Consider the following 21179-nt stretch of genomic DNA (forward strand, 5'->3'; position numbering starts at 1 on the left):
AACACAACCCTTGGAGACGAAGAACAATCTGGGAGCCAGAGGAGAAGATTAGGGATAGTGGCAGAGCCAGCCAGACGATTGACCAAGTGCTGGAATTTAATCCTAAAATCGGTCTTGACATGTGAATTGGCCAACAAATTTCACATAAAACGGTCAAACTTGTCTAGAGGCTGGAACTACAAACCTGAGGGTGTGTTAGGAGCAAAGTGCAGCTGGAATGTCAGGAAGGCCTAATGGATGTGTGCTCAAAACCTGCTGTAGCCTACACTGGGATGCTGTAGTCCCTGGGCTGTTCCCTGCGTGCCGAGCGCGTGTGCGATGTAGGGGAATGCCGGGCTTAGGTAGCTGTGTCATTGCTTACAAGTTCTAAGAATTCTTTGCTAGCAAATGGAAACTGCAGTGTCCTTGGAGAAAAGAAGTGTTGTGCCTCCAACAGAAACCTCTGAGACGAGAGCTGCTCTCTTGGCTAGTTCATATGTGGAAATAGTCCTGTAATTCGAGGTAACTCCTTTTGCTCATGTCCGCATCCTTCCTCTTGTTGAGAGCTCATTTGAAAGTCTAATGTACCTGTGAAATATTCCTTTTGACAATTTTGGTCAGCTGCTGGAAAAACGTTTAACCCATGCCGTATGCAACCTTTGGCTTGTGGCACACCTTGGGTTCCACAGATCAGAGTTGGGCATGCAGCCGTGTCTTGCTGTAGGTACGGAAGCAAGATGGGAACGAACTCCCTGACTCGATATGTGTTCATCTATTGAGACTCTTCCTAGACTTCATTAAGTTGCTCACTTTAATTGTAGCTTTCTTTGCCATCCTACTTGTTGCCATTAACTTTTTCCCATGGCCCACACTTCCTAAGCAGCCATGTCCAAGTGTTAACTCTCTGCTTAGGGATCCAATCCATGGGCTGGCTGAGCACGGGCAGCAGCCGGCCCGGAACAGTTTTCCCAGACTGTGCTTTGTGGTGTGATGGGTTCAGCGATGGCTTGTGAGACCCTCGTACGCTGTGAGCTGTGTGGGGGAGGTGGGGGACGTGCAGCCTCTGCCCGGCGTTCCTGTTAATGCCTCTCTGCTTTGGCAGGCTGAAGGGACCAGGGGCACGGCCCGGAGCCTGAGCGGATCCTGAGGGAGCAGAGCTGCGTTCCAGGGGTGCCAGACTGAGTTTGCCAACCAGGTAATGTCCCTTCTTCCCCCCTTGCCCCCCTGAGCTTTTCCTGACCCAAAAGCTTTGGTGTGTCCCTGTTTCACAGCCTTGTGCTCCGAGTGGTCCAGTTAACCCTCTTTTGGGGGTCCCCATATCTTTATCCCCCTTCCAATTCTCTTTTATTTCATTTCAGCACCGAAAGGCATCAGAGAAGACCGAGAAGGACAGACAGACCCTGAGTGCAGTGGGGAGATGAAGAGCCCAGAGCAGTGGTGGTGCTGTTTTTACATGGGTCAATTGAACAAGTCAGTTAAGCCAGAATAAAATACTGCAATGTGGAAAAAAAAACCCCAAATCTCTGTGGTACTTTCGTGGGAAACATAAGAATGTTTTTCTGGCAAGAAACTTACTGGTGCACAGCCTAGTTCAGAGCACAGAACACACCAGTGCTGTGGTGGTTGGGGCTCCAAGCAGATCGATGCCTGATCTTCATGGAAAACAAGGTCTTGTTTTTGGTTAAATTCCAAAAATGTGGCAGCTCACTAATTAGTAGGATTTATCTTGGGAGAGGCTGACACTGTTTTGGGCAGGGTATGGCAGAGTGAGGGGTGAGGGCAGTGAGTTTCTGATGGTCTCAGCTGCTCCTGCCCGATTATTTTGTGTTAACAGTTGATTGCTTTGTTCTGCCTTTTTCTCTCCTTTTTTTAATGGATAAAATTGGAATTTGGTGAGGTGGTAAGTGAGGTGCTCACTCATGAGCCCTGAGGACTCCTTACACATCATTTCCCAGTAATAAGAGCCCCAGAAGGATATTAAATACAATGAAAGCTCAAGAGTGTGGAATTTTTGCTGAGAAAAATATAGTCAGGTGAAAGTTTAAACGAATTCAAGCTGAAAATACTTAGAAGTAATGCTTTGTAAGGCCTCCCTAAATGGGATCCTTTAGTGCAGGTAGGAATAATGAATAGATACAAAAATAGAGCCTGGGTGGAGGTGCTGTTATTTTTGGCATTGCTAATTACAGCGCTGCAATGATGATGTGTTGCACAGATAGATGAGGGAATTGCTGGATCCAGGGGCTGGATGTAGAACCAAGTGGCATCCTTGGGAATTTGTTTGGGTGCCATGTGGCTGACGTGACATCTGGTGTGAGCTTGGGTGACCCATTTTTAACAAAAATGCCCTTTTTAAAGTCCTGTGTGTCGGGGCACCTTGAGCCCTTCCCTGAGAGAAATCTGGGAGCAGAGTGGTGGTGCAGGGCAGTGACAGAGCCCTGGTCAGCCTGGAGGGTCTGTGGAGGAACAAGACTGGTGTTTAGAAATGCTCAAAACGCTCCTGTTTCCAGCAGTGTCCACCTCGGGGGCGGGAATGGCCCTCGTGGTGGGGGAATGGTGACACTCAGGGGGAAATGGTGGTTCTGAGGGAGAGAGTCTTGCTGTGATAGAGAAATGGTGACTCTCAGGGGGAAAGGGTGGCCCTGAGGGGGAAATGATGGCCCTGGAAGGGCAATGACGGTCCCGAGGGAGGAGGGACGGCCCTGAGGGGGAAATGGCTGCCCTGAGGGTCTTGCTGTGAGGGGGAAAGGGCGACCCCGAGGGAGAACTGATGCCCTCAGGGGGGAATGGCGGCCACGAGGGAGGAAGAACGACTCTGAGAGGAAAATGGCAGGTCCGAGGGAGGGGGTCTTGCTGTGAGAGGGAAATGGCGGCCCCGAGGGAGACATGACGGCCCTGAGCGCGGAAGGACGACCCTGAGGGGAAAATGGCGGCTCTGAGGGACGGGGTCTTGCAGCGCGGGGGAAATGGCGGCCCCGCGGAGGTGGCGGCGGCCGTGAGGGGACAGCGATGATCCTGCGAGCAAAATGTCGGCCCTGCCGAGGCTCCGTGAGCGGGTCAGGGGCGGCCCGGAACGGCGGAGCCCCGGAACCCGCGAGCGGCTCCGCGGGGCCCGGGCGGTGCCTGCGCCGAGCGCACCGTCCCGGCGCCTTCCTGCGGCCGCCGCTCCCGCCCCGCTCCCGGCCTGGCCCGGCCCGGCCATGCGGCCGCTCCTCATCCTCCTCATTCTCCTGCTGCCCCTCGGCCGCGCCGCCGCCCCCGGCCCGGCCAACAGCACAGAGGCGCCGCGAGCGGCCACGGGGAACGGGACGCGGCCGTCGCCGGAGACGCAGCGCCCGCCCGGGCCGGGGCTGCTGGCGGGGCCGGGGCTGCCGGTGCTGAGGCGGGCGGTGTATGTGCTGAGCGCGCTGTCGGCGCTGGCCGCGCTCTATTTCGTGCTGCGGGCGTTCCGGTGAGTGCGGGAGGGGCGGGTACCCCCGGCGGGGCTGTGTCCGTGTCCCTGCGGGTCCCGGTGTCCCCTGTCCCGGGGTTCTGCCCTTCTCGCCCCAGTCCTGGTTCCCCCTGGTCTGGGACGTGTCCCTGCTTGTCCTGGTCCCGGTTGTCCCGGTGCCTGCCCCCCATGACTGTGCCCCTGCCAGTCCCAGTCCTGATCTGGGTCCCCCTGGAGCCGATCACGGTGTCCACTGTCCTCTTGCCTGCCTCGGACCCCTCCTAATCCCAGGTTTGTGCCCATTTTCCCTGGATCCCCCTTCCATCCCTCCCTCCCTCCCTCTGCCAGCCAGGGCTCTGCTCCCCTGTGCATTCCTTTGTCAGCCTGTCCAAAGCGCTGCTGTAAATCCACACCGCTGTTAATTACCCGGGGTAATTAGCGATGACAAACCACCTCCCATCGATCCCGTTGGCTCTGCCCTTTGGCTCGGATCGGTGCCCTGTCCCTGCGCTGGGACAACAGCTCCCCGTGCCCTCCCTGTCCCTCAGCCACAGGTCCGAGGGCCCCAGGAATGAGCCCCAAACCCGTTTCAGGTTGAAGAAGCCCCAGAAGAAGTACGGGCTGCTCTCGAGCCACGACGAGAACATCGAGCTGGGCTCCCTCGACAGCGACGAGGACACCGTGTTCGAGACGCGGAACCTGCGGCGGTGAGGGAGGGTTTGGTGTGTTTTGTGTGCTTTGTGTGTTCCTCTTCTCCTCACGAGGGGCTGAGGCGCCTTTCCTACAGCCGTGGGAGCTTTGGCACGGCTCCTACAAACAGATCTGCATAAATTAAGCGCCTGTGTGTGGTCTCTGTGTTGGCACACGGATTCATCTCCCTTTTCCCCGTTTTCTCACCCAGAAAGGTCTCACTGACAGGGACGTCCCTGGGTGATTTGGACATGGCTGTGGGGTCGCCAGGGCTGTTGGAGAGGCAGCCCTTGTACCCAGTCTGAGCCTCCCTGTGTTAGACAGGAAAACAAAAATTCCTGGGTTTTTTCAGCTTAGGAGCTGCTTCCAAATCATATCCCAGTTCAAACTCCCAGTCCCATTGGGACATCCGTTCCTGCTTCCCTAGAACCATGCTCCCCATAGGTTCGATTTTGGGGGAGGGTCTTTTAAGCTGAGGAGGAGTGTCAGCTCAAGGAGTGTCAGCTCAAGGAATGGCACCTCAGCAGCTGCCCAGCCCTCAGCTCTCCCCCTTCACACTGTCCATGCTCCCCCTGATTTTTGGCTGTCTCCTTTTTTCCTTGTTTTTGCAGATGACTCGGGACCAGCAGCACCACTTGCCTGGACTGACGGAGGGTCCAAGCCCAGTGGAATCTCCAGTGCTCAAGTTTCACATCTGCTTACAGTGACTATTAATTAACAGTTCAAACCCTTCCATGGCTGGGGCAGGGGAAAGGGGACCAAACCTGTTTTCTTCACATGCATTTTTGGGGACATTTCTGGGGAAAGGCGGAGCTGAGGTGTCTTGGGAGCTGCTCACTGCACGGGGAGATGCTGAGGTGCTGCTCCTGGATGATGCTCAGCCCGTGAAATGCGAGCTCTGGGCCATGCCCAGGGTGTTGGTGTTTCAGGGTGCTCATATCTCTCTGTCTCAGCCCTAGGGGTCAGCTGGAAGCATCAGATGAGGGGATTCCTTTTCCAGGCTGACCCTCTTTCCTTCATGCAATATCAGGTTACTTCTTTGGAAAGTGTCTCTGCAATGAGCTCCAGCCCAGGAGGAGCTGGGAGAGCTCTGGGTGTCTGTTACAAAACGGGGTAGGGGTGTGAGAGCTCAGACAGAACAGCTTTGGGAATGAGTTAAATGGGTTCGATTTTGCAGGATTAGCAGTTACACGGATAATCTGGGTCATTCTCGGGTTTACAGACATGTTTACGAATGAGAGGGGCCACAACCCAAAGGGGTGTTTCTCCAGAAGAGCCACATCCCTGTGGTCTGTGGGGCTGGGAGTGCCTGGACTGTTCTGCCCAGCCCCAGTCGTGTGCTCACCAGGGACACGTGTGCTCACCAGGGACACGTGTGTGACACCAGGGACACGTGTGTGACACCAGGGACACGTGTGTGACATCTGCCAGGGTCTGGACTTTGAGACACCTGGGGAAGAGCCAGGTGTGAGTTGGACCACCTGAATTGCAGGTGTGAGGAGTGTCCTGGAGCAGCTGATGCCTGGAAAAAGGGGACCCCGACCCCTGTGACTGTGATTCAGGACAGCCCTGAACTGTGAGTTATCTCCTCAAGGGTGCTGGAGTTTCACTCCATTGCTGGTACTCAACTGGGATCTTTCCTGCAGCCCATTGTGTGGATATTTGGGATCTGATTGTGTAGGACCAAAGGTGAATGTGTCAGGAGGTCGCTGTCGGGTGGATCTGCTGCTAAAACAGTGAAAACTGCTTGCCAAGTGCTCCTGTCCAGGCCCTTCCTTGGAAACTTAAATCCCATTTGCACCCCAAGCTGGCAGTGCCTTTGTTTGGAGCAGCCAAGGGAGTTGCCCTGCGGGCAGGGAGGTCCCTGAGTCACCTTTAAGGTGAATATTGAGAATGTCTTTGGCTCCATTCCTTTGGTTTGCACATCCCCTGCGGATCAGGGGGCAGGGCTGACACTGCAGGAGGGGACAGAGGGAAGTGTTGGGGTCTGGCTGGTGCTCCAGGATCCCCTGAGGTGGAGGAGGGAGTGCTGGGATCCTGGTGGGATCCTGGTGGGATCCTGTGCAAGGGGACGTGTTTTTCCGTGCAGGGCAGGGGAGGTTTCCTGGAGAAATCCCACCCCCCTGGCAGCTCCATCTCCCATGTGCACAAATGATTTTAAAATACACAGATACATGTTTTTAATCACTCTGCCATGTGCTCTCAGCACTGGATGGGCCCTGCTTTCCTGGGATCCCTGCAACTGGGATCCTGTCACACCTGATCCAGGTGCTCCCTGCTCATGGAGCTGCTGCAGATGGAAGCAGGCAGAGGTTCCCTGTGGGAATCACTGGGATGGCTCAGTCTGGCCACAGCTTCCCTGTGGATGATGGGAGCTGTGTGATCCATGGTCAGGGATCCCCTGATCCTGCAGGGCTGCACATGCTGCTAACTTCCCTGGCTCTTCAGTTCCTCTGGAAAGTTATTCCTTGTGCTGATGAGCCCAGATGAGCCCAACTGTCCCAGTCCACTGCAGCCAACACATTCCTGGGCCTTCCTTTACCTGAAGTGATTAAACCTGAGCATTCCTTGGGCTCCTCTCTTGCTGGGCAGGTGGGGTCTGCAATTCTCAAGTTTCCTCACCTCGCAGGAGCGGAGGATTTGTTTGATGTTGAATGATTTGGGTCAGAGGGAACCTCAAACAGGGCCTCCAAACCGTCGCTGCTGTTTAAGCCAAAGCCAAATTTGTGAAGTTTACACGATCCCTCTGCTCTGGGAGGCTCTGTGGGTGCTCTGCTGTGGGTGTTGATCTGCCCAGCCCAGCTGGGCCCTCTGGGGGTTAGTGGGATTGAAGAGGAGCGGAGTGAGGTCGGCTCTGTCACTCACCACGTGCTCCTGTTGTGTTCCCGTGCCTGGAATGGGATCTGCAGCCCTGGAGGTGCTGGGAGAGGGGCCTGTGGTGGGAGTGGGTGCCGTGGAGTCAATAAACAGCCCCTGAGCACGTTGTTGTCTGAGCTCCACGAGGAGCAGCTCCTGTTTCACCCTCCCATGGAATCGCTGATTTGTCTTTAAATGCCACTGGCCCTGTATCCATTGATGGCTTTCCTGTCATTGCAGCATCCCCTCCCTTGTACCTGGAACAAGTGGAATAAAGCATTCCAGCCCACCCCTCCCTCTGTGGCGTGGGGCTGCTGTGGTGGGTTCATGGATTTACGGAGTTGTTGTGTTTTCCCCCTGTGCTGCTCCCTCTCACAGGACAGTGACACTGTCCCCGGTGTGCTCTCAGGGCCACTGCTCACCCTGTGCCACATCTAGAAGTGTCCAAGGCCAGGCTGGATGGAGTTTGGAGCAACCTGGTCTAGTGGAAGGTGTCCCTGCCCATGGCAGGGAGTGGAACTGGATGGCCTTTAAGGTCTCTTCCAAGCCAAACATTCTGGGATTCTGTGATTCTCCAATTATCTCTGAGTTGGTTTCAATTTTCTAGAGTCTCCTCCCTTCCCTTTCTCCCTGTTCTCACATTAATTCAGTTTCTTGTATAGAAAACCAAGTACAATCCCAGCGAGGGCCATCCTGGCAGAAGAACCAAGATGCATTTTATTTATTTGGGAGCAGGGGAGGAGAGGCTGTTCCCTGGATCATAGAATCGTGAAGTCTCCTGAGCTGGAAGGGACCCACAAGGACCATCCAGTCCAACTCCTGGCCCTGCACAGACACTCCAACAATCCCACCCTGTCCCTCAGGGCATTGTCCAAACCCTCCTGGAGCTCTGGCAGCCTTGGGGCCGTGCCCACTGCCCTGGGGAGCCTGGGCAGTGCCAACCAGCCTCTGGGGGAAGAACCTTTCCCTGAGATCCAACCTGACCCTGCCCTGGCACAGCTCCAGCCCTTCCCTGGGTCCTGTCACTGGTCACCAGAGCAGAGATTGGAGCTGCCCCTCCTGAGGAAGCTGCAGGGCCCCGTGAATGTCCCTGTCCTGGCTCCTCCCTGCAGGGAATTAGACCCAGAACAAAACCAAGGGCGTTCCCTGCCTCTCACATCTGCTTCTCATCCATCTCGTTCCGGCTGTGTGGATCAGTGGCACTGAGAAATGGGAATCCATGTTCCCCGTGTCCCACCCTGCCCTGGGCCGTGTCCCCGGGGCCTGCCTGCTCTGCTGCTGGAGCACCCAGGGGGAAGAGGGTTTTGTTTGCTCCCTGACGTACCCTCGTTGCCGGTGGGGTTCTGTGGGGCTGGGGGGCAGCACGAGGGGCTGGGGCACAGGGGATCCCTGTAGATGGCACTCACAGACCAGACATGCGGCTGCCAGGGCACTGCCAGCACCTGGGGAAGCTGGAGACAAATCCTGGTGCCCTGAAAGACAGATCTTCCCCCGAGCAGTTCCCTGGGATGAGCTGGAAGTGCCCTGTGGGGAAGTGCCCTTTGGGGACTGTGTCTCTTGGCCTCGGGGTGGGGGAGCAGCAGGTTTTGGGGTGACTCCTGGGGATTGTGGGCCTGGGGAGGGTCCCTCCCGGTGGCACCAGAGGCTCTTGCTCTGGGTTTCACTTGGCCCTGTCAGTACTTGTCTGGGAAGGATTTTTATGACTCTGGGACTGACAAGGCTTTGAGATGCCCTGATATGATGGAGTGGAGCCACCAGCTCCAGCACAGACATGAACACCCAGCCCTGCCCCAGCAGCACCCCCAGGGCTGGGCCAGATTAACTGCAGTGCTAATGAACTAAGAGGGCAGGACAGCATCACCCTGTCGGGTTAGCCTGGGTATTAGGGAAAATTCCTTCCCCAAAAGGAAGGGATCCAGGCTGGCACAGGCTGCCCAGGGCAGTGCTGGAGTCACCGCCCCTGGAAGTGTCCAAAAAAAAACGTGGATGTGGCTCCTGGGGACATGGTTTAGTGGTGGCCTTGGCAGTGGTGGGGGAATGGTTGGATTTCATGATCTTGGAGGTCTTTTCCAACCTAAATAATTCCATGGTTTTGTGCTTCCAAGCTCTGTCTGTGTGGGAGCTGCGACAGTGCTCGTTCCTTTTCAGGCTCAGGGGGCTGATACCCCAATTAGCACTAATTGCTGTGGCCTATGGTGCCGGACCAGCTGCAGCTGTGCTGTCCTCCCCCACCTTCCCATCCCTGCTCCTGCTCCGTGCCATCCCCTCTTCCCGAGCTCTCACTGGGGAGAGGCTCCGGCTGGCGCTGGCTGGGATTCCAGTCACAAACACAAGCTGGCGGCATGGATCTGCTCTGAATTTATTTTAAACTCGAGGTAAAGTGCTCTTGATGCTTTGGATGCAAATTTCCTTGCCTGGAATGGGAGCTGCGGGCCGGTGGAGTGCCGGGGAGCTCTTTTGATTCCAGCAGCCTGTTCACTGCTGCTCTCGCCTGGAGTGCGAAATCACGGCTGCGGCTCCGCCCGGGGGGCACGGCTGGCACAGGCAGCTCCTCTCCTGCTCCCTGTCCCCTGCTTTTAATCAGGGCTCGTGTATCGAGTTGTTTTTTGGGTGGGGTGTTTTTTTCGTGTTATCGTGTGTGACAACAGCCTGTGTGTGATTTTTCTGGTCGGTCCAAGTCCTTCCTGTCACCCAAGGAGGGAAAAGAAAGAAATGTAGAATATTTATAGATAATACCTGTAAAAAATGCAGAGTGGGTAAAGGATCCATTGGTGGATTTCAGAGTTCTTTGCCATGGAGGTGGATCCCTCCAGTACCAAACCTTGGTTTTAATAGGTGGCATTAACCAAGGCCAGGTTGGACGGGGCTTGTAGCCCCCTGGGCTAGTGGAGGGTGTCCCTGCCCATGGCAGGGGGTTGGACTGGATTGGCTAAGGTCCTTCCAACCCAGACTATCCCAGGATTATCTCCGTGGCCAGCCCTCTGGGGTGGGGATTGTCACCGTGAACGTGTCGGGCTCTCGGTCCTGTTGGGGCCAAGCCCTCAGTGGGTGAGGAGATGAGGGTGGTTGAGGGAAGATGTCCCAGGTTCTGTCCCACTTATTGCTCATACGCTCCCTGGGTGGCTCTGGGGACTTTGGGGTGACCGTGGGTGGCTCTCAGAAGCAGAACTTCTCTGTGCCTGTTTTCAGCTGCACTCACAATTCTGCCCCCGTGTCCCTCTGGCCGGGGCTCATTGTGGGCAGGGACTGGGTGTTCTCCCTCACCTTCATTCCATGGGCACTGGCACTCCAAAATGTGTCTCTGGGTTGGTGTGGAATTGGGTGGCGTGTTGGAAAAGACGCTGGGAGTGTTTGAAAACCTGCTGCAGAGTCTCTGATGTCTGTTCTGTTCCACTCAACAAAGCACCTCTACACAACGGGCAGATTCTTCTGTATTAGAAATTACCTTTACTTAGTTGGCTTTTTGTCTAAATCCTCCTTCTGATCTTTATTTTTTTCCCTTCCATCATGGAAAGGTGAATGGAAGTGGCACTTCAGCCACCAAAGCCTTTCCTTTAGAATCGCTGGTTGTTTTTTTGTTTTAAAAATTTTCCAAGGGGCTTTGCAGGGGAGGAGGAAGGAGCGCTCGCTTTTCAAGTGACTCCGGGGAATAAAAGTATAAAGGACAGGAATGATCAGAACTGTGCTGGCAACGGAACAATATTTTATTTTTGAGTACCAGAGCTAATTGGAGAAGGAATTCACACAACAATTTTTGCAATCTAAGGATGAGTAAACATGAAAGGGGCTCTGTGCTCCTGAACATGCTAATTTGGGGCTGCGTGTGCAGGGGGGGAAACGGCCTGAAGATTAAATTGGAGACAGTGCCTGGGATGTCACACTCCAGGGTTTGCTTCTTGCGTTGCTGGATCAAAGCCACGAGCCAAAATCTGTGTGCAGGGATACTTGTTTTGAGGGGTGGAACCTCAGTGCACCTGCAGGATGGAATCAGCAGAAAATGGGGATGTTGGGTCTGATGTGGTGGAAGCACTTCCACGGGCTGTGAGATTTTGTGGATCTGAACAGGTCCTGGTTCAGCAGAGCTTCGAGAGCCCCTGCCCGTGGTGGGGTGTTTGCAGACAATTCCCAGCCCCTTTAATTAGCGTGGGGATGTGGGACACTGGGGGCTGGGGGGTCAGAGCACATCCCCAGGGGGTGCAACGAGGTGACCTCCAAGGTCCCTTCCAATCCAAACCATCCCGGGATTCCAGGATCATCCTGCTCCCAGTCACTGTGGTTCCTGGGTGTGGAGAGGTTCGTAATGTCCCTTCCAGTGCTGGCAAATGGAACTGAAATGCTGCTGAGCTGGTGTGTGGACACACTCTCACAGTGTGTTGCTCTCACCAGCTCACACCCCCTCGCCCCCTTGCCTGCTGGAAGTTCCCAATGCCGCAGTGATTCCGTGCTGCCGCGCTGGAATCCATGGGAACTGCTGCTGGCAGCACCTGGGGATCCTTGAAACGCTCCCGTCCACTGGCTAACGGGAGCCTGGCAATGGGGGTCTCGGGGTTTGCAGCCAGAACAGCCCATTCCGGGGTCGTGCTCGGCCCCCACAGAGCACTGGGAGGTTTGTCCTGCTCCCCGTGAGGTGAAGGCAGAAGGTTTTCCCTGGAGAGGCTCCAGCCCTGCCATGGAACATTCCCACCACCCTGATATGCTGCTAATACGTTCCGGTGGTTAATTACTCTCGCTCTTTTAAAGAATAAAACCTCACGTACTTAAAATAATCCCAATTATTTCATTGTTCAGGCTGAGCTGAGCCCAGCCGCCCCCGCTCCCGCAGAACCGCAGGAAAGGCTGTTCCTGACAGGGAAAACCTGACGGGCATTTAGTGCCTGAGCAGCAGCTGGGGGGGTTGAGGCTTTGGGGGGGCCACAGTGCTGCTCTACCTGCAAAGCCCAGCTGTTCCTCCCAGGACATCCTGAGGGCCACCGAGGCCAGCTCCAGGTGACGTTGCAGGGCCTGTTGAGATAGGACAAGGGGTGATGGATTCAAACTAAAGGTGGCTGGATTTAGACTGGATGTAAAGAGGAAATTCCTGGCTTTCAGGGTGGGGAGGCCCTGGCACAGGCTGCCCAGAGAAGCTGTGGCTGCCCCATCCCTGGAAGTGTCCAAGGCCAGGTTGGATGGAGCTTGGAGCAGCCTGGTCTAGTTGAAGGTATCCCTGCCTGTGGAATTGGAGGATCTTTAAGGTCCCCTTCCAACCCAAACCATTTGAGGATTCCATGATTCTGCTGAAGTCCAGGCTGGCAGTGCAGTCTGGCTCTGTCTGCTGGGGACACCCCGGGGGAGCAGCTCCCCATGGGATGTTCTGGAGGGAGGAAGGGGTGGCTGGGAAGCCTCGTCATGTAATGGGGACCCTCCAAACAGGGCCGTGGGGCGCCGGGGGCACAGCGGGACCGGGGACGTGGCGGCTCAGACTCGCTGGTACCAGGACATGGTGGAGTGTTCTCATCCTTTTATTTCACCAGTGTTATTTTAATCCGCTTTTCTCTCACATCAAACTCCTCTTTCTGCAGAACACAGGGAGGTATCAGGTTTGTGCCCTTTGTGATCGGTTCCAAAGGGCTGCGATAGCGCGTTTTTCCTTCAGAACTGGAGGTTTTATCCCTGTGATAAGTTTAGCTTCGCCACAGTCATCGTTTGGGCTGCTCGACTGGCTCAGATGAGGGCAGGGAAAGCGTTTCCACATTTAGCAGAGGAAGGGGAGGGCTGGGTGTCCTCAGGAAGGTTCCCATTCCTGTCACCCGGGCGTGTGCAGGTGTTACCTGGTGGCTCGGGCCGGTTTGGAAAGCAGCTGATTTCAACTCAAAATCACCTTTTCCTTCTGTCTGAAGTGGGCAGGAATGTCCCTGTGGCTTTAACAGACTTCAGATCAAGGTGTTCTTTGGCACCACTGCCAGGGTGGAGGATTTCCAGGAGTGGAAGTCCCTGGGAGCAGCCTGGTTTTCCTGGGAGCTGCGCAGTCTGAGCGAGCCCCTTCCTTCCAAAGCCTGTGTTTCCCACATAGAAAAAAATGTGTAGGGAGCCTTTTTTTCAAATGAAGGAAAGATTAAGGCACAGCAAGAGCTGATTTGCCAAAGGGCACCCAGGGAAGCAGCGGTGGATCAGAGATGGAAGCAGAATCCTCAGCTCAGCCTGCGCCTGCCCCGCCACCTTTTTCCTTCCCTGCTCCCTGGCTGCCCAAGTCTTAAGGGATAACCAGGACTTGGATTTCCATCCTGTTAAAAGAGGCAATTTAAGGAGCTTTCCATGGGAGCAGAGCTGCAGGTCACCTCCTCCTCGCCGCTGAAGATGTTTTTCTCCCCCTTTCTCCATCCTCGTGCTCCTTTAGAGCCTCTTTGCTCTCCTCCTTTCCCACCGCTTGCAGCCATTCTCCCAGCTTCAAAAGGTTTCCTAATTACCCTAATGAGGTCAGGAGAGACCAAACGCTTCTGTGACTTAAAACAGGGGTGGGAAGGGGCTGGGAGGGGGAAAATATCCCGACTGGTGCCTGCACGAGGTGTCGCGGGAAGGCGACGTCTCCCCCTCCTCACGTTCCCTCCCCCCTCCCTTCTCCAGCAGAAAAAAAGGGAAATGTGGACAGAAGGTCTCAAATGTATCAAACAGCTTTTAAAAAGAAATTCCTTTTGCCTGTCAAAAGAACAAACAGATACACCAAAAACTGTCAGAATTAGTGTTGGAGTAATTGCAGCAGCTCTCCAAGGTTAATGCTCCATTAACGAGCAGCTCTCACGCAGCTAAAAGCCAGGACGAGACAGGTTGTCAAAGGCTTCCAGGAGATTAAAGCGCCGCGTTCCCAGCCAAACTCTCCCGTGGATGCTGTTTGGGAGGGAGGGAGGGAGGGGGGGTGTTTGTGGGGTGGGAGCATCACCAGCCCTGGCGTTGGTGGAGAATCAGGACCCGAAGCCCAGGGAAGGTTTCCAGGCCTTGGGAGGTCACTGCCCCTGGGCCACGCTCACGTTTAAACATTCTAGGAATTCTTTAGCACCTTTAGGACGAGTTTAAAGCCTGCCCTGAGGGTCTGGGGGGGAGCCATCCTGGCCCCCGGGAGGAGTGGGACTGGGGGGAGTGGGGTGTTGGGGGCTCTGGCACCTCAGGAATTAATCCTGCCCAGGTTTCAGCCAGCCCAGGGGGTTCCTGGTGAGCCCAGCATCATTTGGAACAGAATTGGGGCCTGATTTCATCTCCAGGCCAGTGCAAGGCTCCTTTAAGTTGCAAGGCTTAACCTTGATTTTTCTCTAGTGGAAGAAAGAAAAACCATTCCAAACTTCCAGTGAGGCAGCACTGGAAGCATCACCCAGGGGTGTGTGAGGGAGCAGTGCCAAGGCCCAGCAGCAGCTTTGGCATCACCTTCCCATGTGGATCTGGGTGTTCAGCACCTCCCAGAGCAGCAGTGGGGCCCTGAGCTCAGGGTTTTATAAAGCAGAGCTTGGCCCAGGAGTGTCACATCCCGGCAAAGGTGGGATTTGGGGTCTGTCCTGTGCAGGGCTGGGGGTGGATCCCTTTCGACTGAGGTTGTTCCGTGGTTCTGTGACTCTGAGGTGCATTTCGAGTGGGAAGAGGCAGTTCCACTCCATGTGGCTCCAGACACGGCGTCCCCTTGGACCCACGGGAGCAGCTGCACCCCCATAACACGGGACCGGACCCTGAGCCCGGGATCCAGCTCTGGCACGGCAGGATCTGCGTGAGGATGGGCCAGTTCTGGGCAGTGATGGCTGGGAGTTGACTCGAGGAAGGTGAGTTGTGAGCTGTGGTGAGAGGCCTCTGGGAAGGAGCAGCCGTGAGCAGGGGAGATGAACAATGCCATGATTAGGGAATTAAACCTTCCCTGTGCTTCTCTTTCCTTACCCTGATACGATTTGTAACGATCAGACCCGGGGTGCAGCACGGCCAGACAGGGTGAGTCGTCTGTACAAGAGCACAACAAGCTCCTGCCCAGCCCCTGCCTCTTCATTAAGTCGATTTGCATTCCTAATCTCCATTTGCCGTTATTATTTTCCCCCTTGTGCCGAGTGCCGGAGATTTGCATAAAGTTCCTTTTTTCTTGTTTTTATTCACGCTCAAGGTCAGAGACTCGGTGAGACACTGACGAAAACAATCCCCTCCTCACCCTCCTTTAATTCTGTGCAGAAACATGTCCTGGGGATTTTAACATAACAATTGCTGGGGAAGGGGGGGGCCCTCAATGGATCCCTTGGAGGGGGGACCCAAACAGAACCCTTGGAGGGAGGAGACCACAACAGAGCCCCTTCTGTGCCAGGAAGCTGCCCGAAGGAGAGGTGCAAATCCACCATGAGAAGGGAAGGGGGAAGCTAATCCAGGAGCGACACCAGTCCCTCCTTGTTCCGTTGAAATGGGAGAGCTGGTCCAGCTTTCCCAGAGCAGACCCGGCACCGAGACCTCCCCGAGCTGGGACACCAACCAGCACAGCCAGGTCGGGTACCTCGGCCAGGGCACAAGACTGTGCTCCAGTGTGTGCTCCGTGGTGGCTGTGGGGACTCCTGGGCTGATTCCTGAGCTTGGGAAGGGACGGAGGTCTCGGGGGAAGCCCCAAATCCTCTGGTTCCTGCTCTGCCGTTTCACTACGTGAAGCCAACCCACCCCCTGTTTCTCACCCTGCCCACTGGGAGCAGGGCTGGGCGGTGGGGCACAGGTGTCACTCCCACCTCCAGGTGCTGGGACAAGGACAACAGCCCCTCTCCACCCTGAGAGTCTGCTTTCCTCGTGGCTGGGAGGGAAAGAGAGGGAAAAACTCTCAGCCGGCTGCTGAGGGGCTCCTGTGGAGCAGCCCTCCCGGCCAAGGAGCAGCGAGGCACCACCCTGGGGCTGATTTCCAGAGTTTTCCTGTTTTTCCCAGGTGTGGCCCTGCATTTGGAGCCCAGGGGACTCCAGTTTGGATGGGGCACAGGGGACACTCGAGCTCTGCCTCACCTGTTGAGTTTTGAACCTCCTCTAAGGGGGAAAATCTCCTTTTAGCTTTGGGGTGTTTGCAGGTTTCTGCTGGATTTAGGAAGGAAGGAGTGAGGAATTGATGTTCCTGGGGGGCTGGTCAGGGGCTGGATGGTGGCAAATGGTGGCTAATGGTGGCTGCTGGGGTGGTGGCCCAAATGCTCCTGAGTGACCCAGCCAGGAATGGGGAGGGATGGATTTTTGAGGCTGTGGAATGTTGGATGGCCAGGCTGGAAATGGAGCTGGTGAGAGCTGGGAGATGGGTTTTGTCTGGCGCTGTGAGCACAGAAATATGTCTTATTTCCCAGAATTGGGAGGCGCTTTTTTCCCGAGGATGCTCCAGGGCTCTCAGCTCCCGTGATGTGTTTTCCTGCCCCTTTAATGCTTCACTAAACAGTTTGAGCAGTCGTCTCTTAATACCCCAGCAAAGCACAGAACCCTCCGGAGCGGAAAGAGCAGCGAGGAAGGAGAGTGATGGAAAAGGGAAGAGAGACAAAACCAGGGAAAAGTCACCTTTTCCCTTTCACATTCCCAGTCCTCGCTGGTGTGGAGGCACTGGATACTGAGGGTCCCCCCGGATCCTGCTGCTCCTCTGGTGAAGAGCTGGGCTTCACTTGCCCTCTCCCAGCCCTCCCTGGGCTCTGTCCCGCAGTGGCAGGGGGGGAAGGGGGTCCCTGGGCCACTGGAGCAGGGCATGGACCCTGGAAAGGACACTGGGGGTCGGATATTTGGGGTTTGGCAGGATTCTCCTGACCTTTGTCTAATTCCCTGGTGAGCATGATGGGGCCAAACCCCATTGGATTGGTGTCCTGCAGCCCATGCCAGGGATCCTGGCTTGCTCCTCGCTGGGTGTGTGCTTCCCAAACCTTGGGAGCGGCCAAGGACTGGGGGGGGCGGGGAGAAAGAGAGATTTAATAGAGTTTTAACCCATCCAGGAGAAGTTTGGCCTCCTCCTGCCCCACGCTGAGGGAGCCGCCGGCTCTCCTGTTTTAATCCAAGTCATTAAATCCCCTGCACTCCGTGTCCCCTCCCCGGCACCGCTGGCCCTGCCCGTTTGATCCGCAGGTACCAAAGGTACCGCCTCGGGCTGCGACATCGGCATCCTCGGTCGCCATAGGAACGGGAGCTGGGGGTCCCCCGCGCCCGCTCCCCCGGGCCCAGCTCCGGGGGCTGAGCTCCAACGAGCCTCTGAAGTTGGGCTGCTCAAGGCCGGGCGACACGGCCCCCCCACGCCGGGGGGGCACGGGCTGTGCCAGCCTGGGAGGGGCCGGGAGCACAAAGACAGAGGTTATTGGTGTCAAAGAACTCGCGGCTCCAGGGGCTGAACCGCGGCTGCATCTTCCCTTAGCGGAGGGGAGGGAAAACCGGGAGGAGAGAAGGGGAGAGCTGGGAGCCGGAGCCAATTATTGCTGGGCGGGGTGGGAAGAAGAGGAGGAAGGTGATGGAGATGTCAGCGATGGGGGGAGGGGGGCACAGGAGGGGTGAGGCTCAGGGCACAGTTCATCTCTGATCACAGAATCACTGAATATCCTGGGTGGGAAGGATCCACAGGGATCATGGAGCCCCTGGGGATGTGTTGTAGGACTTGTTGCAGTAGGACAAGGGTCACGGTTTTAAGCTAAAACATGGTGAATTTAGACTGGGTGTAAGGAAGAAATTCTCCCTGTGAGGGTGGACAGGCCCTGGCACAGGTTACCCAGAGAAGCTGTGGCTGCCTCATCCCTGGAAGTGTCCAAGGGCAGGTTGGATGGGGCCTGGAGCAACCTGGGCTAGTGGAAGGTGTCCCTGCCCATGGCAGGGGGTGAAATGAGATGAGCTTTAAGGTCCTTTCCAACCCAAAGCACCCGGGGATTCTATGAATGAATCATAGAATCATTTAGGTTGGAAAAGACCCTTCAGATCTGTGTCCCTGCCTGTGCAGCTGCTGTCCTGATGTTTGGGGATTCGAGCAGCCCTGGGGGGTTTGAGCCTTGGCTGTGGGTGAGCCGGGGGCAAAGGCAGCTCTGCCCTGAGGGGACAGAACCCCGGGGCCTCTGCTGGTGGCCACCAGTCCCCACGGCCTGTGACTGACGTGCCTGACCCCCCCTCACCACCTCCCCTCCCTAATTGCTGACAGTTATTTACTGTAAAGGCAGGAGCACACGCGCCGCCGGCTCTGACAACCCGTGTCAAAGCCCCGCCAGAAACTATCGCTTTACAGCTTTATTTACTGCCCCTCGCTTCCCAAACAGATCTATTCCCTCTCCCCTGCGGGTGCCGCGGGGCTCCCTGCCCACACCCCATCCCGGGAGCCCCCCCTTCCCGGCCCATGCCTGGCTGGGCGCTGACGGACGGGCTGGAGCGGAGCCCCCGCGCGCCGCCGTGTTTATTTGCTGTCTCTCAGCCCCTCGATGTTCAAACATAATTGGTTCTGCTCGGCGCAGTAAACACTGATGTTGTCGCACCAGCGAGCGGAAAGGGCACCTCCACGCAATTAAAATAATTGGGCGCTACCTGGCTCCGATCCCCCTCCCCGCCGCTGTTCTCCAGCTCCCGCCCTCCACCCTTTGTTCAGCCCCGTCAGCCCATCCCGCTCCTCCCCTCCCGGTGCCTGTTCTCCGGCCAGTCCGGAGCGAGGGGGTGACCCGTGGAGGGGGGGTCCAGCACTGCTGGCCTTGGCCTTGGCACAAGTGCAGGATGAGTTCTGCGGTGAGGGGGATGATGCTGCAGCCCAGACCCACGAAATATAATGAAGGCCCGAGGGACTGTACCAGCTCCTCGGTTAAAAATGATGCTGTTATATTTAGACAAGGTAACTGGAGGCCCCTCCGGACAGCGCCGAGTACAATTTTTTGTTTAATGATTCCATAATCTGATATAATATCGGGCCTGTAAGACATAATGAAGACCTGGGGGAGTTTACATCTTCACAGCTTTAAAGGGTCCCTGCTCGGGGACGCGGCCAGGTGGAGGTTTGAACTTTGATGCAGTCAAACGTGTTTTTCTCTGGGTTTGTCTGACACGATTGAGGGAATCCAGCAGCCGTGGGGAGAGGGAATGGAGCGAGAGCAGCCGTGTTCACACCGACCCCACAGCTGGTGCTCGCGCTGAGGGGGGCACCGGGAGGCTTTGGGGGCCCAGCTGGGCTGGGCTGGGCTGTGCTGGGCTCTGCACAGATGTGGTCAGTGCCGGTGTCTTCTGGAGGTCGTGGTGGTCATTGGGAAGTCGTGGTCATTTTCGGGACATTCTGGTGGTCATGGTGGTCTTTGTGAGGTTGTGGTGGTTTTCAGGAAGTCGTGGTGGTCTTTGGGGTTCAGCTGCTCCCACCTCTTCCCAGGTGAAGCCCAGCCCAGCCCTCACACCTTCCCTGTGCCAGGATCCGCATCGGGGCTGCTGGCACCAAACCTGGGGGGAACAGGGGTGGGCAGAGCCTGCTTTGCTGGCAGGGTGATCGTGGGGTGAGGGTCCTTTGGTGGCACCCAAACAATGGAGTGACTTTTTCCTCAAAACACACAGTGACAGCAAACATCCCCAGGATCAGCTTCACCAGCAAATCTCTCCTCCGTGTCCATTTGGGAGCAGCTTCTCAGTGGATCCCAGTCTGGAGGGACTGGTGGCGATGCCTCCGCAGGTGCCTGGTGTCTGGATGAGGCAGAACCCTCTGGTGAGTCCCACCAGTGCCGAGATGGGTGAGCCAGGAGCCTCCAGTGAGACCCTCTGGTGCTGTGCTGGGTGTGCTGGAACACTCGGGTGAGTCCCGCCGGTACCGGGCTGGAGGCTGCGGCCGGTTCCCGATTCCCGGTGTGCTCTTGTCTGGGTATCTGTGCCGGGAGATAACCTAATCCCATTTAGCCTTGGAGAGAGCCGGCGGATCCCTCCCCTGGGAGCCAGCGCGCGGCGGGGGGTGGTCTGTAATGAATTCCCATCATTCCAGCACAAAGGGAGCTTACAGGAGCGCTCGCTGCAGAAAATATGAGGGTCGCTGCCCTATCATCCCTCCGAGACATCCGTCGTAGTTCAGTGATTCCCGGCTGCTGACAGGCAGCGGCCCTGGGAGGCAGAGCCGGCCTCGCCTTCCCGGCTCTTTCCTGCCTGGAAAATGACTTCTTCTGCCAAACGAAAGGATTTAACACCTGCCTGGGGCTGTGCTCGCCCGTCACCCACCCGAGCAGATGTGCGGCCCTGGGGGGCTCTTTGGCACCCGTTCCTCTTCACCTCAGTTTCTCATGGATCTGTATTCCAGTGGCTCCTCGGGGGCCCTGGTGGGAATACACAGCTCCAAGTCCTGTCAGAGCTGGGGGACCCCTCAGCCCCTGGATGGGAGCCAAGGGACGATGCTGTGGTGGTCCCAGTGGGGTTGTGTCAGCACCGGGGAGCCCTGCAGATGCAGGAGCAGGTTTGGGAGTGCTTGGGGAGGCACCCGGGGGGGCCCTGTGGCAGGTGGGCTCCCAGGACCCGTTCCCTGGCCAGGGCCCATTCCAGCTCCCCACTCTCCCTCCCCTCTCACCTTTATTGATTTAATTCATTTCCCCCCCATCTTTTTTCTCTTGGAAAACCACATGGTGGAACTTGCCCCCTCCAAGCCGGCTTTTCCTGCGGCTCCGTGCCTCGGCCGGGATGTCTCACCTCGGGAGCTGCCAATCCGTCTCTGTCAAGCTGTCAGCCCGGAGCGCGGGCTGGAGCCGCTGCAATTCAAAGTGGATTAACTCCTCGGGCTGCCCTCCCTCCCCCGCCCCTCCCCATTCCACTTGGGTGGGTTTTGGCCGAACAGAAAACGCTTTTCCCCTGCGCTTTCCATATTCAAGAGCTCCCGGAGTGCAGCCGGATGGCAGCGGGGGCCGCGGGGCCGGGGGCTGCGGGCCGGGATGGGGGGTCGGTGGCCGTGGGAGAGGGACACGGTGGCCGTGGGAGAGGGACACGGTGGCCGTGGCACCGGGCCGTGTTCCTGTAATGCCGTTAGTGGGGTTCTGGGAAAGGTCTGTGCAGGGATGGGGGTCCTCTGCTACCCGAAGGGGTGAAGAGCTGCAGACCCCCCCCCCAAAGCCCCCCGGCTGTTTGGCTGAGCTGCTGCTGCTGCTGCTCGTCCCCAGGAGGCTGCAGGGCTGTGGGTCTGGGGGCTGCGGGTCTGGGGGCTGCAGGACTGGGGGGCTCCGGGATTAGGGGCTGAGGCCTGCGAGACAGGGGGCTGCAGGGCTGGGGGGCTGCAGGGCCCTGGGGCTGCGGACTGGGGATTTTTGGGGCTGGGAGCTGCTGG

At 56.8% G+C, this 21179-nt stretch overlaps 2 protein-coding genes across 3 annotated transcripts in view; both read left to right on the plus strand.

The window, feature by feature from the left end:
* CIRBP (cold inducible RNA binding protein) overlaps window positions 1-1493 on the plus strand; it is a 4785-nt gene extending 3292 nt beyond the window's left edge. Inside the window, exons 7-8 of the mRNA XM_017834390.1 lie at window positions 1082-1174; window positions 1338-1493. Of these exons, the coding sequence (XP_017689879.1) occupies window positions 1082-1086 (5 nt within the window). The 3' untranslated portion in view covers window positions 1087-1174; window positions 1338-1493. The remainder of the gene's footprint in view (window positions 1-1081; window positions 1175-1337) is intronic.
* A 1671-nt stretch (window positions 1494-3164) lies between these two features.
* Window positions 3165-5853, plus strand: CUNH19orf24 (chromosome unknown C19orf24 homolog). Of its 2 annotated transcripts, none has more exons than XM_017834394.1 (3): window positions 3165-3430; window positions 4003-4131; window positions 4711-5853. In XM_017834394.1, exons 1-2 carry the CDS (start codon window positions 3180-3182, stop codon window positions 4118-4120), a joined length of 369 nt encoding a protein of 122 aa, XP_017689883.1. In that variant the 5' UTR covers window positions 3165-3179; the 3' UTR covers window positions 4121-4131; window positions 4711-5853. The 2 variants fall into 2 exon arrangements, with proteins under 2 accessions (XP_017689883.1, XP_017689882.1); XM_017834393.1 differs by having other exon boundaries at window positions 4003-4116.
* The last annotated feature ends 15326 nt before the right edge of the window (window positions 5854-21179 follow it).

This window comes from Lepidothrix coronata, unplaced genomic scaffold (genome assembly GCF_001604755.1).
Source record: "Lepidothrix coronata isolate B3197 unplaced genomic scaffold, Lepidothrix_coronata-1.0 Scaffold233, whole genome shotgun sequence".
Classification (NCBI taxonomy): domain Eukaryota; kingdom Metazoa; phylum Chordata; class Aves; order Passeriformes; family Pipridae; genus Lepidothrix; species Lepidothrix coronata.

Excerpts from the sequence above, each read along its gene's own strand:
- CUNH19orf24 (XM_017834394.1), top strand. The coding sequence starts at position 3,180 with ATGCGGCCGCTCCTCATCCTCCTCATTCTCCTGCTGCCCCTCGGCCGC. Across the intron at positions 3,431-4,002 it reads TTCGTGCTGCGGGCGTTCCG|GTTGAAGAAGCCCCAGAAGA; the intron begins GTGAGTGCGGGA and ends AACCCGTTTCAG.